This window comes from Mustela nigripes, chromosome 12 (genome assembly GCF_022355385.1).
Source record: "Mustela nigripes isolate SB6536 chromosome 12, MUSNIG.SB6536, whole genome shotgun sequence".
Classification (NCBI taxonomy): Eukaryota; Metazoa; Chordata; class Mammalia; order Carnivora; family Mustelidae; genus Mustela; species Mustela nigripes.
The window spans coordinates 119335625-119359860 of NC_081568.1; the positions used below are offsets into that span (position 1 = coordinate 119335625).

At 41.2% G+C, this 24236-nt stretch overlaps 1 protein-coding gene across 3 annotated transcripts in view; it reads left to right on the forward strand.

Moving 5' to 3' along the window:
* The first annotated feature begins 15450 nt into the window (after positions 1 to 15450).
* ERAP2 (endoplasmic reticulum aminopeptidase 2) overlaps positions 15451 to 24236 on the forward strand; it is a 40119-nt gene continuing 31333 nt past the window's right edge. Inside the window, exons 1-4 of one of the 3 annotated variants that reach the window (XM_059418280.1) lie at positions 15463 to 15497; positions 17106 to 17188; positions 18214 to 18908; positions 22985 to 23123. In XM_059418280.1, coding sequence (XP_059274263.1) covers positions 18355 to 18908; positions 22985 to 23123 — 693 coding nt within the window. In that variant the 5' untranslated portion in view covers positions 15463 to 15497; positions 17106 to 17188; positions 18214 to 18354. Of the gene's footprint in view, positions 15498 to 17105; positions 17189 to 18213; positions 18909 to 22984; positions 23124 to 24236 lie in introns of all 3 variants that reach the window. The other 2 variants (XM_059418278.1, XM_059418279.1) reach the window with 2 other exon arrangements.

Below are 24236 nucleotides of genomic sequence, written 5' to 3' on the forward strand. Positions count from 1 at the left end.
TGCATGTTGAGTCAAGAGAACAGTGCAGTTGGCTACAGAGCTGCCTCAAACTTCCATACTGTCTGTTCTGGGATACTAAACTGACCCAACCAAGACAGACATTCTCCTCTGGGGGGTAGAGGACTCTCTGCTCATATCTTTCTAGAATGGACTCACCCTATGTCTCAGTGGTAACTCTAGCTGCATGGCAAGAGGGCAGAGACCCTGGACAGAGTTGAAAGGCTACACTGCTGCCCTGACCTTTCCCGCTGGTCACCGTTAAAGACTCCAGCAAATCACTTTACCTCATGGAGCTTCAGGTTCCTCACCCACAAAATGAAATAATACATGCCCTGATTTATGCACAGAATTGTTCTGAGGATCAATGGCATACTATATATGAAAGTGTTTTTCTGACTATAAAGCAAACCTAATAAATATAAGTGGCATTATTGGTGGTATTTGTGGCATTGTCAATTTTGGCTGGTTTCTTTGACTCTGATCTACTGACCCCAGCCCCATAAAATCAGTGAGGTTAACGGGGTTTTGTTATTGTTGAAGGGATTTTCACACATGAAATCCGAAATATAGGACAAATCCGAAATATAGGACAAAAAAAATATAGGACAAATATAGGACAAAAAAAGAATGGCCAGCATATGGCCTGCCCTGAGCACCTGGGCTGAACTACATAGTTTAGTAACTTGACATAGAACAGTGTTCCGTGTGTGATTTAGCAACCTACTGAGACAAAATGTAGCTCCAAAATATATTTTATCTACAAATATGACAGTATTTCATATGTCTTAATTATAACTTAGGACTGAATGGGTAGCTGTGGAGGTATTGGAGTGGATTTCCAAAAGAGAAGAAATAGCTTTACATTCATTCAACAAACTTACTGAGCGACAACTGAGGGCCAAGCACATTGTGTTAGATACTAAGGCGACAGTGCCAAGGAAAACAGACATGGCCTCCTTATGACCTTACAGTGTGGGTAACCCAGTTCTAGGCCATCGAGGGAGAGTCCTTCAGCAACAGGCAATTTATGGAAGACTTCCATGAGGAGGAACTGTACAGAACCCAGGGAGGTAGATTGGTAGGGGAGGTGGAAGAGTCTGTCAGGCCTGTGTCATTTGGTGGCTATTTGGTATTTTTAGTACAATTATCTCACATTTTCAGTCCCACTGCCCCAAGGAAGTTAGACTCAAATTCCCAGCCTCTCTTACAGTTAGTTTGCTGCACCAATTTAATGTACTACTATAGGACTTTGATTCAGAAGGGAGCAAGATAGGTCAACCTACTTCCTGTGGACTTTTTTTTTTTTTTAATAGTGTAGGCAGAGACAGCTACCTATCTATGGAACAGAGCAATCATTGAAAGGTCAGGAAGCTGATGTGATTCTGCAGGTGTTGTCCCCTCTGAAATTTCTAGATCTATTTCTATGGCCCTCCTAAAAACTATTCAAACTGTCAAAAATCCCTTAACAAATTCTCACAAATAATGTATCCAATCATTTCACAGCAAAGGATTTGTGAAAAAGGGTCCGGCACCATGAAATCTACAGGTCTTATTACCTCCTGCAGCATCCCAAAGCTGCTGGCATCAATGTGAGTTTTCTCCACTAATACCTTGATGTGGCAGAGATAATGAAGACACGAATCCTCCAGAAAGGCAATCTGCCACTAACACCCCAGCAAGAGAAAGAGCTCTCTCTCAGGAAGAATTTCTGAAGAGCAAACATCCCCAATGGATCTGAATGCAGATTAGGTAAAAATCCAAGTGGCTTTTGACTAATAGTTGCTGAACCTCATTTAAAGCTTTCACGGTGATGGCCTTAAGGCCGATAAGCAGCTCCAAAGATACCGGAAGATATTCCCAAAAGCCTTGATTGGGTTTTGGAACATTTCGGAACATTTCGGAACATTCCCCCTGATGCTGCTAACATTGGTCACTATCAGTAAAAGCATACTTTTACTGATAGTAAAAGTATCATACTTTGACTCATACACGCTGAGCACTTAGGCTATGCCAGACCCCATCCCATTTGATCGTGTGCTACAACCCTTCTATGTAGGTACTTAAATTATCCTCCTTCATTTGTATATGAAGACACTGAGGCATCAGACCCTCAACGACTAGGTGGAGTAAGTTCCTGACCCAGCCTTTAAATGTAGGCCACTTAGGGACGCCTGGGTGGCTCAGTTGGTTAAGCGGCTGCCTTCGGCTCAGGTCATGATCCCAGCGTCCTGGGATCGAGTCCCACATCGGGCTCCTTGCTTGGCAGGGAGCCTGCTTCTCCCTCTGCCTCTAGCCTGCCACTCTGTCTGCCTGTGCTTGCACTCTGTATCTCTCTCTCTCTCGCTCTCTAACAAATAAATAAAAATCTTTAAAATAAATAAATAAATGTAGGCCACTTAACTCCAAAGCCCATGTGCTCAGCACTCTGCTAAGACAGGGGCGGGGGGGTGGGGGGGACAGGGGCGGGGGGGGTGGGGGGGGCCAACATCCTTTTGGAAACTGTTGGGCATTTACCCAGCAATCATTCTGCTCTGTACTTTCTCTGATCAAAATACACTTGCAATTTAAAGCATCCTAATACCTTTCTTATCCTAAAATGATTTGTGAACCCACATAGAGCATAATTCTTGGCTTGAACCAAAAAATTAGTCCCATAAATATGGGGCTATAGCAATCTTCAGAAAAGGTAATCAGTACTACTAAGCTCTATAGCCGACAAGACATTGTCACACAAGTGCTGCGCCTCAATAAAATGTGAACTCTTAAAATCAGTAAAGAATCAAACAAACTTGCCTTCTAATTAGGGGAATCAAGGCCCCTGACCAGGGTAAAAGTGTCCTGGGAATGAGGTTAACCAAACAGCCACAAATGATCAGAAGGTAGCTCTTAGCAAGTACCTTAGGGTGTGACAGGCAGCCATGTAGGATTTGGAAATTTTGACAGAAATTCCCTGAAATTTAGGTGGTTATGAACAAAGGACATTAAAAGTCTCTATCCTAGTCTGGTGAGTGGTTAACTTTTTTGTAGCTCCTGAGTTCTAAGGACTTCCTTTGTTCCGCTGTCAACTGGTCTTTTCCTGATGGCAACAGAGTCACCTTCTCTGAAGCCTCTATAGATTGACTACGTAAATAAATAATCATGCAGGCAGTCAAAAAATGTGGAAAAGCAATAAAGAGGGTTCTTGTATGATTATTGTTGAGATATTAGGCCTCCTTCATTAGTACCCATAAAAATATAACAAGGTGAGCCGTTTTTATCTGCAATCTCCAGAGAAGGCATTTGAGGCCCAGGGAGGAAATGCAGAACAGTAGTTGGTAAGTGGTGGCTGTTGGACCCCACAGCTCATTCTTTTAGGTACCACTCTACCTTAGCACTTTCATAAGTCACTTACACACAGCACTCTGGACTTTAGAAATGTGGAATGGGATTCTTGAGCGTCAGGGTTCAAATTAAGATTCTCCCAACCTGCTTGCCCCTCTGGTATGCACTGAAAAGTCACTGATGGCATTTCTAACCCCAGGATGGCTGTGTGTATTAAAGAGAAGCATCAAATCTTGTCCTGCTCCGATCTATCCTCCATATGGCAGTCAGAGTCACAGTCTTAAAATGTGAATTGGATTATGTCACTTCCTTGCCCAATATCCTCCGGGGGTTTTCCAATGTACTTTGGAAAAAAACGGCAAGGCGTATTTTGTGGACTGATCCCCAAAACCAGACTTCCACCCTGTTCCTTCGTGCCTCCTCCAGGATCTCACTCCTCTGTCCTTTCCTCACTTTTTCCTTGTGCAATAACATGTTTGATTTTCTCCTACTGTAATCAAGGCTCTTTCTTAACCTCTGCCTACCTTCCGCTCCCTCCCCAACCACTGCCGTGGTTCTCTTTGTCCTTTTTAACTGTAAGCTTCTGGAAAAAACAGCCTCCATACTCCAGCAGCTGTTTTCCCTCCGTACTCTCTTAGCTCTTTGTAGCGAAGTTTCAGCCTTTACCTTCCCCTGATGTCATCTCTTAAAGGTGTGATCTGAATCATCCCCACCCAGTCCAATGGGTCTCTCCTTTCTTGACTTCTGGGTCATGTTCTTGAGCTCTTCCCCTGTCCCTGACCTCTCTACTTCTCTCTCCCTTTCCTTGTCCTCCAAAAGTCCCTTCCTCTTCCTGATCTGTATTTTCTCTTAACAGACACATCCACTGTAAAGACTTTATCACTTTTTTTTTTTTTTTACAACTTCCAACTCTGAATTTTTCATGTGCTCCTGTTCACATTTCTAACACCCACTGATTTCTATGTGGAAATCCTTACCAGGTGTTCAAGCCGCGGACAACTAAGCTTCCATTCACCTGCTACACCTCTCTAGTGCAAACCCCTGCTTCTCAGCAAGCAATTTAGAAATCTCATTTCTTAAAACAAACAAAATATAATCCTATCTCCATCATTTAATATCACTTCCTTATGTCCCCTCTACCCATTTTCCAAATTCTCATAATTCTTTAAGATCCAGTTTATATGCTCTCTTCTCCTCAAAGCCTTCCTTGATCACAGGTTCAATGTAAATTCTATACAGAGGGTAAATTCTTTTTTTTTTTTTTTAAGATTTTATTTATTTATTTGACAGAGAGAGACAGCGAGAGAGGGAACACAAGCAAGGGGAGTGGCAAAGGGAGAAGCACGCTTCCTGCTGAGCAGAGAGCCCGATGCAGGGCTTGATCCCAGTTGGGATCATGATCTGAGTTGAAGGCAGAGGTTTAACCCACTGAGCCACCCAGGTGCCCCTACTAAGGGTAAATTCTTAAGGGCAGAAGCCATGGGTTTGATAGCACTGTATTTTTCATTGTTTTCATCTCTCCCTCCTCTCCCCAAATTCTAACTAACACTTAGTAGGCTTTCAGATGTTTCTTGAGCATATAAAGGAAGAAATGAAAGAAGGAAGGAGTTCAAATATTTGGGGGAGATAGAGAAGAAAATGTAATCTTGGCATACTTCTTAGTTCTGCTGAGAATAATATTTGCATAGTCACAATATGTAAACGTACTTATGACTTTCAACCTTGGATCTGACCTCTAAGGAAAAAAACAGAAGATTTAAATATAATTACATAATAGACTGGCAATGTTATCTAGCTTAATGCTGTAAAAGTGAAGATCTGGTTGACAGATGGTGGAAGTGGAACAGGGAGGAAGGAGGGAGGGACACTCAGGATGTAATACCCTCCTGTGGAAGGTAATAGGTTCAGATGCAGATTACCTGGTCCCTCTGCCACCTTCCTGGCCTTGTGACCTGAAGCAAGGCATTCCCTACGCACCATATCTTATTTTTCTTATCTATAAATTAGGAATGACACCTCAGAGGGTTGCTATCAGGATGAAATAAGATAATTCATGTAAAAGACTCTTAACCATGTTTGGCAAATAGTAAAACTCCAAAATTTTAGTCATTGCTGTCTCACACATATGAGGTTAAAGAGATAATGTCTAAAGTTGATAGAAGCAGAAACCAAGGCTTATGTGTATTGCATAAAGATATAAAGGTAACAGAGGAACTAAAATAAAAATAATAAAACTTGGAGTAGGAGGAATGTCTACTCCAATATGAAATCTTCATATTTCAAACCAGGAGTCAAAAGACCCTTAAAAAACCCCTATTTTAAGATATAGTGACCCCAAATGTTGTTTAGAATTGGGTAAATAACCATCAGAAATTAAAAGAGAAAAGTTTACAAATGACTACTTCTGAGAAGTGTGACCATAGGTAGGAAAGAGTAGAGAGAGTTTCTGTTGCTTTTCATTCTAATTCTTGTAGTAGTTGATTTTTTACTAGGCGTATATTATTGTGATTCTTATAAGGAGGAAACATCCATACACATACACATATACATATTTACAGGGACACAAAATGTTTCAAATGAGGGCAAAGGTGGTTACCGTCCCCGGTAGCACTCTGCCAAAATGTATCCACAGTAAACAGCTGGGAAATGAACAATGTTGCTACCCTCACTTGTCTGTAAGTGGTGGTGATTTGACACTTTCAAAGCAGAAAGCTCTGTTAGCTTCCAAAACAGAAAGATTGCCTTATTTTTAATAGAATAGCTGAGCTGAAAGCTGCTTAATCTATGCTAAATATATAGAACCCTCATGTTTTTCTTCCTGTTTTCCTTCATATTAGCAAACAGGTGCTTCCTTCTTCTCTAAAAGTAATACTTGATGTTCTGAGCATTTCAAGGAAAGTGAACGTACATTGAGAATGACATTTTTCTCAGTACAGAAGAGATGATCATGGAAAAGTCTTCGATTTGCTTTGCTTCCCTTTATGTCCACCAGGTTGCTATAAATTGCACAGAAATATTCCATCAAATGATAAACAAAAATCACATTTCCGCTGTGGTAGAGGGGTTAAGGTTATTTTTCACAACATAAAATGGTAAAGCAAAATGTTATGGGTCAATCAATTATAAATGAAACTTGTATAAACCCTTGAAGGGATACAATACTTTGAAAAGGAATTCTGCCCCTCAGTGAACTAACTCTATTATACCTGACAATTTGGATTCGGATCTCTTAAAGATGAAGTTCAAAAGTAATTCCCTTAGAATATTGGGAAGTTTTGATATGTTGGACCGAGGAACAATACTAGTTTTTTGTTTGTTTGTTGTTTTGTTTTGTTTTTGTTTTTGTTTTTTTAGTGACTTACTTAGATGTAGGTTAAAACTGTAAAATTCTCTTCTCAGAAATTTGTAGAACTGCATGTGTTCAGTAGGAAACTTATTGGTAGACACATGCAAATCTAAGTTCGTAATTTGAAAGACACTCAGGATTTGAGCAGAGAGCCAAAAACATTAAGAGAAAATTCATAAGAGAGAAACATATGAGCTTATCACACAGAAAACATCAATGACAAAGAAAAAGTTGGATAAGCAGTACCAGAGAAACAAAAGGATTTTTTCTCTTTCCTTCCAGCTGCCTACATCCCTCACTGATCCTAGAAAAGACCCAGAAAAAAACTAGAGGCGGAAAAATGAAGAGCTTGAGCAGAGGATGGGAGAGGATCTCTTCCTTCTCTCAACTCTCATGGACTTGTGTCCATTTGATCAACCCGGTTGCCAATCAAGAAAAAAGGGAGGAGGAAATGGAGGAGAAAACTGAAGTATCTTTTATTTGGAAAAATTTTTAAATGGCAAAAAATGTACTTTGGAGGTAAAAATAAAAAAATATATTTCCCTCTAGGAAAAAAAAAGAACAAACCGCAGATTAAAGCTAAAATTTTATTTTAGTTTACCTTCTGTGCTCTTTTTCTGAAACTCTTTCGATGGTCTTTCTTTCTTTCTTTAGGTTTATTTTATTTTATTTATTTATTTATTTAAAGATTTTATTTATTTATTTGACAGAGATCACAAGTAGACAGAGAGGCAGGCAGAGAGAGAGGGGGAAGCAGGCTCCCGCTGAGCAGAGAGCCTGATGCTGGACCCTGAGATCCTGACCTGTGCCAAAGGCAGAGGCTTAACCCACTGAGCCACCCAGGCGCCCCATATTTATTTATTTTAAAGAGTGAGAGAGCATTCACACAAAGACAGGGGGAAAAAGGAAAAGCAGAATCCCAGCTGAGCAGGGAGCCCAATGTGGGGCTACATCACCCTGGGATCTTGACCTGAGTGGAAGGCAGACCCTTAACAGACTGAGCCGCCCAGGCACCCTCTGTCTATGGTCTTTTAGTCAATAATGAACAGATGTGAATTACACCACTGGCTCCATGAGAATCTGGTTCCTGACAGAATGCAGCATTCCTTCCCCTTCAACTGATATGTGACCTACTTGATACTCCTTGTATCTTCGATATGAGTGAAATGCTTATCCAAATAATGGGAAAGGCTTCTGAACATTCTTACAGACAAGAGGAAAAGCCCTCAAGAGCCGCATCTTGTAGAAAAATTTCTATGTAAAAGTGTGATGAACTTGAAAGCACCCTATCAGTACAGGTTAGAGGGAGGCCCATCTACCCCATTTCTAATGTTCCCACTGATAGCATGAAGCTTCTGCCTCCAAAGCAGAGTTACTCATGTATCCACATTTGATTTATTGGAATCCTAGAAGTTTTGACCCCTAGCCTTCAACTTACCAGAAATCCAAGCCTATCTATAAACCTGATTCTCTTAGGTCTAGTTTGTGCATTAGATAAATGTGTCTGATTAGAGCTTTTGGGATTGTGTAATTTGCCATGGGATGTATGTCTGCATAAAGGCAAAGTGCTAGGACAAACGATTCTCTGCAGTTACACATGTCACCACTAGATGAGGCTACCACTGCTTTTGCTCTCTTCTCTCAATAGAGTTTATTGTTTGGCTACTAGATGACATTGATGTGGAATTGAAAATCCTAGGGTTACTCAGGGTTGCCTTGCTTTGAGGATAAGGTGACCAGTCTATTTTGATAATTTCAATAAAATTCAGAGAGCTAAGTGTTAAAGTGCACATAAATGCCCTTAGAACTATAATCTATGGTTTCTTTAGTTGGTAACGGTTTATTTAAAAAATATTCCCATCATCACCTACTGCACACTGACTCATTTTGTACCAGTTATTGGCTCGAGGGAGGTACAAACATAAGACACGAGTGGACAGAAAAGGCCTCTATTTACTCTTAGGTAAAAATTGGGGATTAGCTTACTAAACACATTTTCAGAAGTATAATCCTGAGCCCACCCACTTTTACTTAGTATACAAACGTATTAGAGGGTAACAGGTGGATATATAATTTTCATAGAAAAGAGTCACAAAGGGGCACCTGGGTGGGGCGCAGTCTGTTAAGTGCCCGACTCTTGATTTCAGCTCAGGTATAATCTCAGGGTTGTGAGATCAAACCCCGTGTGGGGCTCTAAGGTTGGCAAAGTGTCTGCTTGAGATGTTCTCCCTCTGTCCCTTCCCCATTCACACTCATTCTCTCTCTCTAAAGTAAATAAATAAATCTTAAAAAAAAGAAAAAAGGAAAGAAAAGAGGAGGGTCACAGGAACCCCAAAGGAGAAGGAAAAAGGAGCTAGGGTGGGGCTTGTTAGGGTCTATATTTATATACAAAGAACATGATCAGATGTGCAGGGAGAAAGCTGAAGGGTGTGATGCATGTAGGGTTAGAGAGGACTAAACCCAAGTGGAGTGAAAACTACTTAATTGTCTGACCATCAAATTGTGGAACCACTGTAAGGCGATCAGATATCTCGGTGGGTTGAAACAGTTCTAGTAAATGAGGATAATGTCCGGGGAAAGGCTCTAGTAAAACTCTTTCTGAGGTTTAGGGAAGTCTTTGCAGGGGAAAGAGGGCAGAAGAGAGGGTCCTTCTAACCACAGTAATGGCACACTATGTAATTGGACTCACAGTGAAGACAACTAGAAACACTGACAAAATATGAAAACATCTTTAAAGCATCAAAGACCAAGAGTTACTCAGCCAAGAGTCTAGAGAGGATGGAAATCCAAGAGGATGGAAATCACGCCTGGGGCATTTTCAAGGGTGGAAAAAAGAAACATAGGCTGAGCTAAGCTTTTGACAGCCTCATAGGACCCAGGGAGGCAAAATCAGGAGTCCAAGACCTGCTTAGCATAATGAGAAAGAAAAAAGCAGTCCCTGTCCCCCAAGAGCTGACCTGGTACCCACAGCCAGGCCTCGGTGTTGACCTGTTGTTGAACATGAACTATTTCATAGAACAGCACTGGACAAACCTACTCTACAGCTATGATCGACGAAGACCAAAAAAGGCTAACTTCAGACTCATGTCTGAAAACGGGCAAAACGTGAACATTGTCATTGACCCAAAAATGACCAAACACCTCCATATCCTGACCCACAGGAATGACTGGTGTCTCCCTACGAATTACAGCCTTACCCTTGATCTACCCTTCTCTCCCTATTTTTCTTTTAAGATTTTATTTATTTATGTGACAGAGAGAGAAAGCACAAGTAAGCAGAGTGGCAGGCAGAGGGAGAGGGAGAAAACAGGCCCTCCGCTGAGCAGGGAGCCCAAAGTGGGGCCCAATCCAAGGACCCCAGGATCAAGACCAGAGCCAAAGGCAGCCGCTAAGCCAACTGAGCCACACAGGCGCCCCAGTCTTCCTTCCTTACTAAGAAACGCCCTTACAGAAGTAGCCCTACCACTGAGATCATCTGAACCAAAACAAGGCCCTGCTTCAAGAAGCCCTTCTTGGTCACCTGACACAGACTGTAAGAAGTCCTTCCCAGCATTTGCCTTCTGAGATGCCTACCCCTCTCCATGGTGTGCATTCTCTCTTACTGCAGTGACTGAAAAAACAGCTTTTAAAAAAAAAAAAATCGCTGCTAGGGGCACCTGGGTGGCTTGGTAGGTTAAAGCCTCTGCCTTCGGCTCAGGTCATAATCCCAGGGTCCTAGGATTGAGCCCCTCATCGGCCTCTCTGCTCAGCGGGGAGTCTGCTCCCCCCACCCCAAACCCTGCCTGCCTCTCTGCCTACTTGTGATTTCTGTCTGTCAAATAAATAAATAAAATCTTTAAAAAAAAAAATCGCTACTCACCTTTTTACCCAGTTGGGTTGTGATGTTTTTTTATTACTCAAATTTTCTTGAGCTCGTGCTGGGACACAGTTAAGCTACTTGAAAATGATCTGATCCTTTTGGATCTTGCTTTTAAGATTTGGGAGACAGGGCTGAATTGCTCCTTCCCACTGAGGCAAGACCCCTCTGTGTACTCTAGCTGTTGGTTTATTGATCTTGAGGTTTTCCAGCCGGACTGGTAGACAGACGCAGGCAGTTTCTGCCTGGTATGGGAGCCCAGTACCATTACCTCGGATGCTTGCCAGTGCTCCTGTCTCTGGCTTATGCATTTTCTGCACATGCATGTGCTGATCAGTGATCCGCTGAATATTCAAGTGGAAACTTCGGCAGATCTCCAAAGCACCCTCTCTCTTTCTGTACCTCTGTCTTCTCAGTACTTTTCCTATGAACTCGAGTTTCCTTGCTTTCCCAGAATCTCAGCTACATCTCTTCAACAGAAAATGTCTGCTGGGCTTTGCCCAAGGTCTCGCTCCAGGCACAGGTGTGTGGAATCCCTCAAGGCAATAAACTGGGACAATTGCAGGGCCGACCTCATTTGTTTCCTTCTCTTCTGGGATCATCGCTGCCTCCAGTTGCCTGATATTCTTTGTCTTGCAAACCGTCCTGTGTCCATTTTTTTGGTTGTCTCAAGTGCAAGGAGAAATCGCAGTCCCTCCTCTATCCTGGCCAAGGTCAAAATTCTTATGGATGTTTAAGCTCTATCTTTAAATAGTAGGAAACCAAGAAATGTGTTTTGGTTTAATCAGAAGTTTATCATTTGGAAGCATTAAAATTGCCTTTCGAAATAAAGTATTTAAGAAGCTCAGAAGCGCTCTGCTTTCTTTTGCAGCCATTTTCCTGTTTGAAAATGTGTCATCAGTTATTTAGGTAGTATTTAGAAAATGACAGAAGCACCGGCATTTTTCATTTGGCTATTAAATAAAAATGTTAAATGTGGTACAATTTCAGTTGTCTAATGTCAGGGCTGCTTAATATTCTGTTCTACTTGAGCAGTGTAAGATTTTTATTGTTTCAGTCTTCTGTTTTTGTTTTTAATAAATGTTGCAGAAGGCATACTGAAGATATCAATTTTTGAAAAACCACCTTCCTGTCAGTTGCTGGTTTAAAATTCTGGTATTATACTTTTCTCCTTTTCTGTTGAAACTAAGGGAGTTTAAAAGAAGCTACCGAGTGTGTTTACTAGGTGAATTTCATGTTCCCACCCCCACGCAAACCCCTTCTCTCCATATTTTGCATAGGCCTTGGGTCTTTGTACCATCAGAAGTTTTCTTTTCTTTTCTTTTCTTTTTTTTAAATTAAAAATATCAAAACCATTTTACAGATTCTGGCTCTATTTATTTGAAAATAAACAGAGCCATCATAATCATACTGTGAAGAATTTTAGAGATCCCAATAGATTTTTAGAGATCTTTTTGAAAAGAGACGGGAGGCTGAGAAGAGGAAGTGGTTTTCAGAACTGTTGGCTGGCTGGGTATTCAGAGTGATAGCATCAAGCACTGACAAAGGTCAAGCTATACATATGTTAAGGGGACAGAATTCAAGAGCCACGCTAGTAACGCTAGTAACATGTCAGCTGTCAGGAGGGCTATTTATCTGTTTGTTTATGGCGAAATCTCACCACCTACAACATAGGCAGCATTAGGAAATAATTTTTAAGGCATCTGAGTGCCTCCAATAATATCCAGTTGGCTTTGTTTGTTCATTTTTCAGCATTTAGCCCTTAAAAAAAATTATTTAGACAGGCTCCCCACTGGCAGGGAGTCTAAAGTGGGACTCTATCCCAGGACCCTGGACTTGACCAGGACCCTGAACTTGATCCCGGGACTCTGGGATCATGACCTGAGCCCAAGGCAGATGCTGAACCACCTAGGTGCCCTCAACTTGTAGCACTCTTGAAGGAAAAATCTTGAAACAGTTCTAGGGGGGAGGCTGGGGACAGTTGAAGGTAACAATAGAAAGCAAATACAAATCTAATAATAATGGAGGAACTGAAATAAACTTTGTAGAGTATCCAATTCAAAAGAATTCAAAAAGATATAGTAACATAGGGTTATTTGTTATATCTCCTTGGCCTCAAGGGCAGCATTTTATTATAACATAACATAATCACTGATTATTATTATCAAGGTAGTATGCATGTAAACAACTTTAAAGTCCATAAAACATTTATAAACTGATTTCTACATATTGTCTCAAATTGATTCTGACATTGACAATAACCCTATTTAATAATTAAGGAGAGAAGTATTGTCTCTAATTTGGACATAAGGAAGTAACTTACTTTAAGAAGATGGCAAGTTCAATTCTCTTGACTTTAGGTCCAGTTTGTAATAAAACAAAACAAAACAAAACAAAAACAAAACCTTGAGTCATTCAAGTTTAAATCTGTTGAGAACACCCTAAGGGGATGGAAACATCTGTAATATATTTGAGAAATTTTCCATTTAAAAATAAGTAAAAATCTTTGAACATTTTGCCAAGTAAGTTTCAACTCTCGGGAAAATCCATTTTCACTCATTCATTCTCACTTGTTTGTTGAGGGCCTATGAGGTACACACACCTGTGGGGTGCTGGGAAGAGGTGGAGGTGTACTGCTTGGCCCCTAGCCTTCAGGAGTTGATCGTTGAAGGAACAATATGAAACACAAACCTGTTAGCAGAAGATAAGAGTCAGTAGCACTAACAGAACAAGTCCCCATAGTTAGGGACTGGAATTAAGCCTGTGTCACTTCCAAGGTGGTATTTGCCTTGTGACAAGTAGGTTTACACAGGGGACATGGAGAGAGATATCTCACACGTAGAGTGCAGCTTCAGGAAGATGGGGACAGGCCAGGCTGGGGACATCCATTGATGTAAAGTTCCCTTGTCTGCCTGAAGCATGGAGCAAGCCCAGGGCTATCTGAAATGGAAAAAAGAAAAAAAAAAAAGGGAAAATATTGCAAACGCATTCCCTCAGTCAGCAGGTATGAACTGAGAGGTCAGGCTCTGGGCATTTGGGAATGAACAAAGTAGCCGAACTCCCTGCCTGCAAGAAGCTTATGTTCTAGTGAAAGGACAGATGAACAAATACATCAGTACATAATGCAGTATCAGATGTTGACAAATGCTAAGAAGGAAGGAACTAAGCAGTCAGGGGTGATAGAGGAGGTGATAGAGGAGATGATAGAGGAGGTGATAGAGGAGGTGATAGAGGAGGTGATAGAGGAGGTGATAGAGGAGGTGAAGAGGAGGTGATAGACATTGGGTGGTGGCTGTCAGCATGCCTGCAGGTAGGAGGGCTCTTCTTTTACTTTTGATTGTTTTATATTTTTTGAAGATTTCATTTATGTAATTGAGAGAGAGAGAGAGAGCATGAGCAGGGGGAAGGGTAGAGGAGGAGGGACAAGCAGACTGTCCGCTGAGCAGAGCCTGACAGGAGGCTCGATCCCAGGACCCTGAGATCAGGACCCGAGCTGAAGACTGAGGCTTCACCGATGGAGCCACCCAGGCATCCCAAGAGTGCACCTGTGTTAGAGAGAGCCACTAAGAAGAGTCTGAATGAGGAACGGTTCAAAGGCCAGGGTAAAGTGAAAGAGTGAGATATGTGAATTCTCTGGGCCACAAACATCCCAAAGCTTATTCTGTTATCAGAAAAAAAAAAAAAAAAAAAAATTAGGACTCCATTTTGGTGAGAAACAGTTCTAAGTAATAAGCTGGGAAGTCACCTGGAACTTCCTCAACTTTGTCTTCTGAAGCCCAGTCCCAGAACCCTGTTCTCCTGGGCGGGGCAGAGTTCTGAGAACATGCACACACTGAGCTGGGCCCTGTGACGGAGAATGTCACCAAAGTACCCCCAGCTTCCTCTACAACTTTTGCCCCTTCCCTCCCCTGATGCAGAATTACATACCCAAGAGTCAGCCAGTGGTGCCTTCTCTTCTTTGCCCCCTCCCCCCAACACACACCTGTTTCCAGTCAACCTCCCCACCCCACTATGCCCCTCTAACCCCTCTAACTACACACAATGCCACCCTTAGGGTCCCCATTCAACCCTGTGCCTCTAGCCCTCGGTGGAGGCCACCTCTTGGACATTCGCTCTGCTTTATCAAATCATTTATCCAGGTTGACATGAAAAAAAAAAAAAAAACCCAAAAGAGAAAAAAATAAAATTAAGGCATGAGATTTAGCTAAGATCGAATCATGGCAGTACTTGAATGTTGAGCCAAAGCACGCGTTGCAAATTCTAACGTGTGGCAGGACGAGGCACAAACACCAGAACATGAGGACAGGCTGTTGGACAGTAAGAGTCAAGCTTGTTATGTTTCCCTTGAGAATAGCACTTACATGGGGGCATTGTCCTTTAATGCACTAGGATCTGAACAAAACCACCAGACAGAGCATGAGAGAGTCTGTGGGGTCCTCCGTGGTCTCCACATGGGGACCTGCCTCTCTGTGTAAACAGGATGAAACGCCAGGAAGGTCTGAAGCTGGGCACGCCATGATCAAGCAGTAGCGTCAAGGATGAGTCCGGGCTGGCACCAGACCAGTAAACTGCCAGACCTGACCTTGAGGAGCCAGGGAGACCTGATTGAAGGTCATTGTGAGAAGTAGTGAGGACCTAGACTACTCTAATGACTAGAGGCATTGTTTAAAATTTGAAAAGAAAGAAATTGAAAGTGAAGAATCAAAAGGAATTCATAACAAACTGGAGAGGGGCAGAATCAAAACAATTATATGGTCTTTTCACAAAGGACGGAGGAGGGCTTGAAGCAGGGGGAAGTCTCGTGCCTTTTGGGCTAAAGCTCTTGTCCTACGACCATCTATAGTTCGTCTATACTCTAACGGACCAGCCAGTGTTGTAATCAGTAGGCATGCTAAGTTCCGGGTCCTACCAGAACAGAAAGTGAAATCAAAAGTAAATTCCCTTTCATTCAAATCTGCAACAGCATGGATTAAGGTAACTCCTCAACATTTCTCTTCCATTTTTCTTAAGACTCAGAACTTTTCAGTGAGGATAATTACTGGAACTTAAGGTATAAAACTGCTATATTGAGGAGATCTTGTCATGTTAAGTGAGGCTCCCGAGAAAGGGGGTGGGGGGAATCTGGCACTGCATCGTCGGCATGTGTGTGTGAGGTTAAGGTTGGGACTTGATTTAAGAATCCTTCAGCTTTACTGACTCACTCTCTCTTCCGGAGATTTCTTAGCTTTTCCCAAACATTTCCTGCAATTCTTGTCTTGGATCCCAGGACGTGTTTTTCACTGAAGTGCTATTGAATATAAAGGAAAGTCCCCAGACTAAGGGTCAAGGGCTCTATTTTCATCCCAATTTTGCTTGAAATTTCTCATGTGATTTTGGTAAAATCACTTCCCCTCAGTTTCTTCACCAGGACACAAAAGACATATTAGCTGGCTTTTCAAGTCCTTACTGATCTAAGGCTAAAGGCTATACGAATATAAGTAAGTAGCAAGACCTTTCTCTCCAGTTTTACCAGTAAAATACAGCTTTCTTGGAGTGTGTCTGCTGCAAGTGGAGACGGAAACAGTCCTTAATCTATGCCAGAGAATTCAAGTAATAGTAACACAGTAATGGTTTAATATTTAACATTTATGTGCTTTGTATTTACTAATTATGGTGCTATGCCAAAATCTTCACATGAATTCTTTCTTTTCTTTTTTTTTTTTTTAAGATTTTATTTATTTATTTGAGAGAGAGAGAGAGAGAGAGAGAGACCGCAGAGGCAGAGTGGGGAGCAAGCTCCGAGCAGAGAGCCCAATGCAGGGCTGAATCCCAGAACCCTGAGAGCATGACCTGAGCTGAAACCGAGTTAGACGCTCAACAGAGTGAAACACCCAGGCACTCCTAGCCACCATTTAATGCTTATTTGAAAAAGAAGGAAGTGTCATCATCTTTTCAATTAAAAAAAATCTTCCCCAGCTTTATTGAGATATAACTGACATTATAACATTGTGTAAGTTTAAAGTGTCCAACACTTTGGGTTCCTGGGTGGCTCAGTTAGTTAAGCGTCTGCTTTTGGCTCAGGTCATGATCCCAAGGTCCTGGGATTGGAGCCCTGCATCAGGCTCTGCACTCATTGGGGAGTCTTCTTCTCTGTCTCTTTCTGTTGCTTGCCCTGCTTGTACTCTCTCTGTCTCTGTCAAATAAATAAATTTTAAAAATCTTTTAAAAAAGAATAAAGTGTACAACACCTTGATTTGATACATTTTTATATTGCAAAATGATTACCACCGTGGCATCAGCTAACACCTCCATCCCATCTCATAATCACCACTTCTTTTTTGCAGTGAGAAAGTCACGGACCTATTTTTTTGCGAGGACCGTGAGAATCTAGTCAACATTCAAGTGCAAGATATAGTATGATTATCTGTAATCACCATGCTGTATATTAGATCCCTAGAACTTGTTAAACCTTCCAATTGAAGTTTGTACCCAACTGGTAGCTGCCACTCCACTGTGTTTCTCTGAGTTCAGCTATTTTATATTCCCCAGAAACCTGATACATAATATTTATTTGTCTTTCTCTGCATGACTTATTTTACTTAGCGTGATGTCCTCAAGTTCCATCCATGTTGTTTCAAACGGCAGGATTGCTTTCTTTGTTATGGCCAAATAACATCTCATTGCAGGTACATATAGCACATCACTTTTATTTGTTCATCTATTGATGGCACCTTAAGTTGTTTCCTTATCTTGGCTTTGAAATTTTTTATTTTACCATTCTTGTTTGGTGTTGTTGTCCCTTTAACAATACGTGCTTGTCTGCAGTGATATTACAAATTGGAGAATTAAAGTAACTGTTGGGATAATTAATTCTGAAGAGCTTGCTAATGAAAAAAAAAAAAAAGGCGGGGAAGGAGACTGTTCATGGACTGGGTTGGAGCTGGCAGGAGGTAAATAGAAGCAGGTGACCAGGTGGGAGTCAGAGTTGAATCACCTAAACTAACAATGTTGTTTGTCCTCACTTTATATTTTGTGATTTTACCCTTCTAATAAGGATAAATCATCTAAGTCCTATTTAGAGGCAGTGCATTCAGTTTGATTTAATTGCACTTGCAAAGGTAGCCTAAGATGAAGAACACCAAAACAATTTTTAAGTATTCTCACTAAGAATATTATAAACTCAAATTTTATTTCTTTAGCTTTTGATATATTGAAAATATACGTTGACCAGCATCCTTTCCAACAACAACCATAGAATAAGGCCATTCAGATACTTTTATTCATTGAGAGAGGTGAAGTTCAATGCTGCAAATAATTAAAACTGGTATCCAAAGAATATAGAGTTTGTGACTCAAGACAAAATAGAGACCACCTGTGCAGCTAATTTTCAGGCATCCAGGATACAGCCAGAATGGTGTAGCCAAATATTAAAAATATTTAGCACTCAATGAATTTACATACCTGCCTGAAGTTCATGGCATAGGAATGCAGAGGGAATTCTACACATAAAATTTTAAGGCATAGTCCTTTCATTTGGCCTCCACAGGATTTTTAGTAATAATCAAATGATAGCTCAATTTCTACTTCATTTTGTGGTTATTTGGCTTCTTTCTATGAAAGCAGGTTTTCTCCATTCCCACACTTTTTTTAAAAGAGTAATTTATTAATTGAACTCATTTTCTACATGCTATGAATTTTGTTTTCCTTCTAGGTCAAATCCGTTTATTGAAACGTATCGTTCAGATCCTGTGTGATGTAGCTGGAGTGAGTACAGTGCTACAGAGAATTAAGAGACTTAGTCTGGATATTAATTTGTCTTCTAGAGAATAGATTTAGTATCTATTCTTCTGCAATGGCCAATCCATGCAGAAAACTGATATTTAATATTTACATGGGATTTTACTGCTCAGCCATTATGGCCAAAATGTGCATTTGTTCTCAATTTTCAACGTCATCTATTGATCCATTCAATAAGGACCCTGGGGCTTTCCCCGTAGCCACCAATGGGGAGCAATTTCCTTGGAACGAGCTAAGGCTCCCAAGGGTGGTCATTCCTCTCCACTATGACCTTTTGGTCCATCCAAATCTTACCTCCCTGGACTTTGTTGGTTCTGAGAAGATTGAAGTCTTGGTCAGAGATGCCACCCAATTCATCATCTTGCACAGCAAAGACCTTGAAATCATGAATGTCATCCTTCAATCAGAGGAAGATTTGAGATACAGGAAACCAGGAAAAAGGTTGAATGTTTTGAGTTATCCTGCTCATCAACAAATTGCACTGTTGGTTCCAGAGGCACTAATGACTGATTTGAGATACTCTGTGGCTATCGACTTCCAGGCCAACTTAGCCAATGGTTTTCAAGGTTTTTATAAAAGCACATACAGAACTCATGGTGGTAAAACAAGGTAGGACATTGCTCTAGCTGTTTAGTCTCTTATGATACTTTCCTTATGGGTTACAATTCTTTGCCAAGGAGCACATTTCAGCAGTCATTTTCGAAAAGCTCCATAAACCATGGAAACTTGGAAGAAGCAGCAGCTCTGCTGTTTCTTAAGGAAATATCAGTGAAGATGAGAACACAGAATGCTAAGGCATAAACAGCTAGAGGAAGAATGACTAGGAGGAGAGACCAATATGTGACTGTGTTGAGACAGCTATGTTGGTGTGCTAGGGAGAAGGCTGGTTATGGCACAGAAAGCTGAAATAGGGAAGGCTTCTCAATGGAGATGAGTCTTGATCTGAGACCAGAAAGAACCACAAGTGAGGTTTGGTTTGAAAGAAAGGAAGTGAGAGTGTGTGTTCATTCCCCAAGAAATGGCATGATTCAAATCTAGAAGGCAGGATCAAGTGTGTTTGCAGACTTGAGAAATATGGTCAATTTCATGAGCTCCCATTTATTGAGCACATACCATGTGCCAGGCAATGTTCTAGGCATTGAATGTAGAGTGGTAAGATATGTAGGAAGAGACAACCAGAACAAGAAAGTAAATTAAATGGGCAAGGTAAATGATAAATGCTAAGAAGGAAATAAATTGAGGGGCTGTGATAGAAAGAAAAGGTAGTTGGGGACTGGAACTCATTGATCAAAGTGGTCAGAAGAGTCCTTGCCAAGGAGATGCATTTAAATGGAGAGCAATGTTTTGAGGGTTTTTTTGTTTGTTTGTTTGTTTTCCAAAAAGGAGAAAATCATAAGGACATCTTTGGACAGAGTATCTCCAGACAAAGGAACAGCAAGTGCAAAGGTTCTGAGGTTGGACTGACTGACCAGCATGGCTTAAGGACACTGAATAAAGGACAGAAGTAGAGTAGAAAGGGGTCATATCAGGCAAAGACTTTGAGCCACTTGTAGGGAGTTTAGGCTTTTCCTCCAGTGCAGTGGGAATTCATCAGGAGATTATGATCTGATGTATGCTCCATAAAGCTCAAGTGTATGTTGCAAGTATGATACAGAGAGGGGGACATAGGGGACAGTAATTTTTTAGGAGGTCATTGCAGTGGTGGAGGCAAGAAATGAAGGTATCTTGGGCCAAGCTAGTGGCAGTGCTTATGGAGAGAAGTGATTGAATTTGCCGTTTGTTTTGGAAAGTAAAACAGAATTTTCCGACAGTCACATGAAATTAGGAAAAAAAAGAGGCATCCGTGGTGTTCCATGGGGGTGGCTGCCTTGGTTGTCCAGAGCCAGGGTCCATCTGGGAGCGTTTCGGTGCTTTCACACCTTTGATCAGTGACACTCCACTGCCACTTAAAGAAACCCAAACACAGTGGTTTAACCACATAGGGGCCCACTCTTTTCTCATGCAGCAAGACATCCAGAAACAGGACAGGACCGGTTTGCTACAGCACTCTCCGGTGCTATCCAGGACCCAGGCTGCTTCTATCTTTCTGTTTAGCGCCCTTGGCATATGGCTTGCCTCCTAATACAAAATGATCTCTGCACCTCTAGGCATTAAGTCCACATTGTGGCAGGAAGAAAGGGGAAGTGGGGGAGTGGGGGAGAAAAAGGCAAAAAGAAACATGCCAGCTGAGTATTTTACAAAGTTTTCCCACCCAATGACTTCAATCAGGACAGGAGTTTTATTGCCCCAAGAAGTAGCAAGGGGCTCTGAAGAGGTGATTTTTTTTTTTTTTTTAAGATTTTATTTATTTATTTGACAGACAGAGATCACAAGTAGGCAGAGAGACAGGCAGAGAGAGGAGGAAGCAGAGAGCCCGATGCGGGGCTCTATCCCAGGACCCTGGGATCATGACCTGAGCCAAAGGCGGAGGCTTTAACCCACTGAGCCACCCAGGTGCCCCTGAAGAGGTGATTTTTTAAAAATTGAGCACATTTTCTTCTTGAGTAAAATCAGGATTCCACTGGAGTTGAAGAAGAGGAATGAATAGGGGACCTTAGCAATGTCTGCTACATGTCTCTTCTTTCCCATCTTATGTGCTCACTACCCTCTGAGGACTCGTATGTTCTCCACCCCCACGGTCCCCAGTGATCCACGTAGGAGAGCTCTTCCCCAAGCCCATGTCTTTGCTCCTCGCCTTGGGACACTTTCCTCACTGCAGTCTCAGTTGTTATGGGTCTTGTTCTCAGCCAGCATAGTACTATATAGGGAATTTATCAACTTCTCACTAAGGCAGCATGTGACCAGTGATAGCTTTTTTCATTTTTTCAAGTGACAAGGACTCCACCACAAGGACATACTTTTTAAGGGTATTATTTTGGAAGATGTGGGAAACTGGAGTGGGAGATTATTATTATTATTATTATTATTTTAAGTAGAGCCGGAGGACTTTTCAACATGTCTCCCATAACTAACTTCAGGCTATTTCTGACTCTTCTTATGATTAATTAGTTCTCTTCATCCTCAGTCACATAGTAGATCTAACATATAAGATGATTTGCAGCACAGTGTCAATAGACTCATGGATCTCTCTCTCTCCTTCTCTCTCTCTCTCTCTCACACACACACACACACACACACACACAACTTAACTTCAAATATAAAAATAATCCTGTCAACAATAGTTCTTTGAGAAGTAAGAAGTCACTACTTTACATGCAGAGCTAAAATTAATTGTGCAAGTACCAGAAAAAAAAATATTAAACTTTTTCCTTTCCCACTGTAAACTTACTGTAAACAAAATTTCACATTTGTGAAAATTATTCCAGGCATGTGGAATTCCTTTATACTTGTAGTAGCTGCTACCAAATAAAGCCTGTAGTTCCAAGCAAATCAAATTGTTTTGATCCCTAGCCCCATTTTCCAATCTATATTATAGAAACAAAGTAAATTGAGGCACAATTATCCTGGCAATTATCCACGGTCCCCAGTGGGACCCCTCTCCCCACTCCCAGCATTTCTCATCCTTTATCTGACCCTAGAGATGTTTTGTTCTCCCTCCTTCTCCAATAAGTCTGCATTCCAGCTGTTTGTTTGTTTGTTTCTTTCTTTCTTTCCTTTTAAGATTTATCTATCTATTTATTTATTTATTTATTTGACAGACAGAGATCACAAGTAGGCAGAGAGGCTGGCAGAGAGAGAGAGGAGGAAGCAGGATCCGAGCAAACAGCCCAATGCGGGGCTTGATCCCAGGACCCTGGGATCGTGACCTGAGCTGAAGGTAGAGGCTTTAATCCACTGAGCCACCCAGGTGCTCCTCCAGCTCTTTTTCTTAATTGAAGCTTTAAGTCCAAAGAATAAATCTGTAATTATACAATTTCAGACATTATCCAGGTGATAGGGTACAGAGATTTATCAGAATATCTATCTACCTATTATAGTCTGAGAACTAGAGCTACTAGCAAGCAGAGAAAGCTAGAAGTTCCTGGGAGTTAGGCTGCTCATGGGGTACAAAATATAAAATCCCAGCTCCTTGCCTCTAGTCGGGGAAATCTTAAAGATGTAGTTTCCATTCCAGAGCTCCCCAGAGATCGGACTGATGCCAGATCCAGCCTGCTTTTTCTTCTATCCTATCCTGCTTCCTTCACTCCTTACCTACCTCCTTAACATCTCTTGGAGGCATATTTTTAATGAAGCAGGGTCTGCTTTCTGAGAACACAACCTAAGGTATCACTCACATTCACAAGTACTCAAATCTCCAACTGAAGCCCCATCCTTAGAGATGGTATTTTACTACTCATATCCTAGTCAGTTTCGGCATCACGTTGACTGGACATGCCTATCTCATTTAGTAGCTAAGGAACTGGTATGCTTACTTGAATTTTCTGAATCTCAATATCCTTGCCTACCATGAGTGTGAAGGAAGTCACATAAGCAGAGCACCTAGCACTGTTTATAATTCACGGTTGACAGCTAGTAACAGAATTTACCCCTGTTTTATTTAAAAAGACAGCCTAGATTCACTAAGATTATAGTTTGAGAAGTCAAATATATCACCTCCAGGTTTGATAAGCTGTGTTCTGAAGGTAAGTTCATTTCTTTTCTTGCTTTCACTTGTAAAATTCTGGCCGGTGGTTTCTTCATTTCAGAATAATTGCAGTAACCGATTTTGAGCCAACTGAAGCCAGGATGGCTTTCCCTTGCTTTGATGAACCATCATTTAAAGCCAACTTTTCCATCAAGATAAGAAGAGAAAGTGGACACGTTGCACTATCAAACATGCCAAAGGTATTGTCACTTGCAGAAACTTTGGGGGAATCATTCTCAAGTTGAGCTTTGGTCTTTGTTGTATTTTTTAAAATATATTTTGTTTTGTTTTGTTTTCAAGATTGAAGCCATTAATTTGTTTTCTCCATCTACATATTATATAATAACCCCAATCCTACTAGATTTTAAAATCATTCTGTGTGGGGCATTGTTATACCAGAAGTTAAAAAAAAAAAGTGATTTATATTTGATTCGTATTCATATGGAAACAATGTTCTTTTTCAATCTGTGTTACTTGGCCAATGATGAAATTCAGAGCCACCCAGAGCAGTGCTTCTCAAACTTTAATGTTGAGATGAATCATCTGAGGATCTTGTTAAAATTTAGATTCTGATTCGGGTTGGCATGGTGAGGCTCAAAGTTCTGCCTTTTTAATGATCTCCCAGGTGGTACCACCGCTGCCGGTCCAGACCTCACATTTAGAGTGGGAAGGATCTAGAGAACCCTGCCTGGGTTCCTCCCTGGAAATTCTGCTCTAGTGGTCTCTGATGAAACTTAGAAATCCTTTTTTTTTTTTTTTAATTCCATGGGTAATTCTTAAAATTATCTATGAAAATCATCTATGGTAGTTATACACTTTTTTTTTAACTGAAAGAGACATTTGAACCCTTTATTTGCCCTCAAAATTCGGAGACTCTGAAAGATACGGCTGACGGCAGGCCTCATTTGATATTTCCTGACTAATGATGTGCTTGCCATTTGTGATGTTTGACAAAATATAAAATAGTTCACAATTGCTGCTTGGAAAGTGAGACAAAAATAGAGGCTCTTCTGATCGTGCTTCAGCAAAAATGAGCAGCCCAGAAGGCAGCTGGGCCATCATAAGCCAGCAAGGGGCCCTACCCCAGTTTTTTCTCTGCCCTCCACAGTGATCAGCCTCTATGCCTGAAAGGGAGAAATGAGTCGATAACACAAGACACTGAGTTTCCCTAGATTTCTCGTGCTGGTAAAAAAGGTATTTGCTCTGATAGACTGGCAGAACCAATCAAGGGGAAAAGTGACAATACTCCACGTGACACATATCCTAGTTTTTCCCTGATCATCCAGACAGCAATTTAATTAGCCTACTCATTT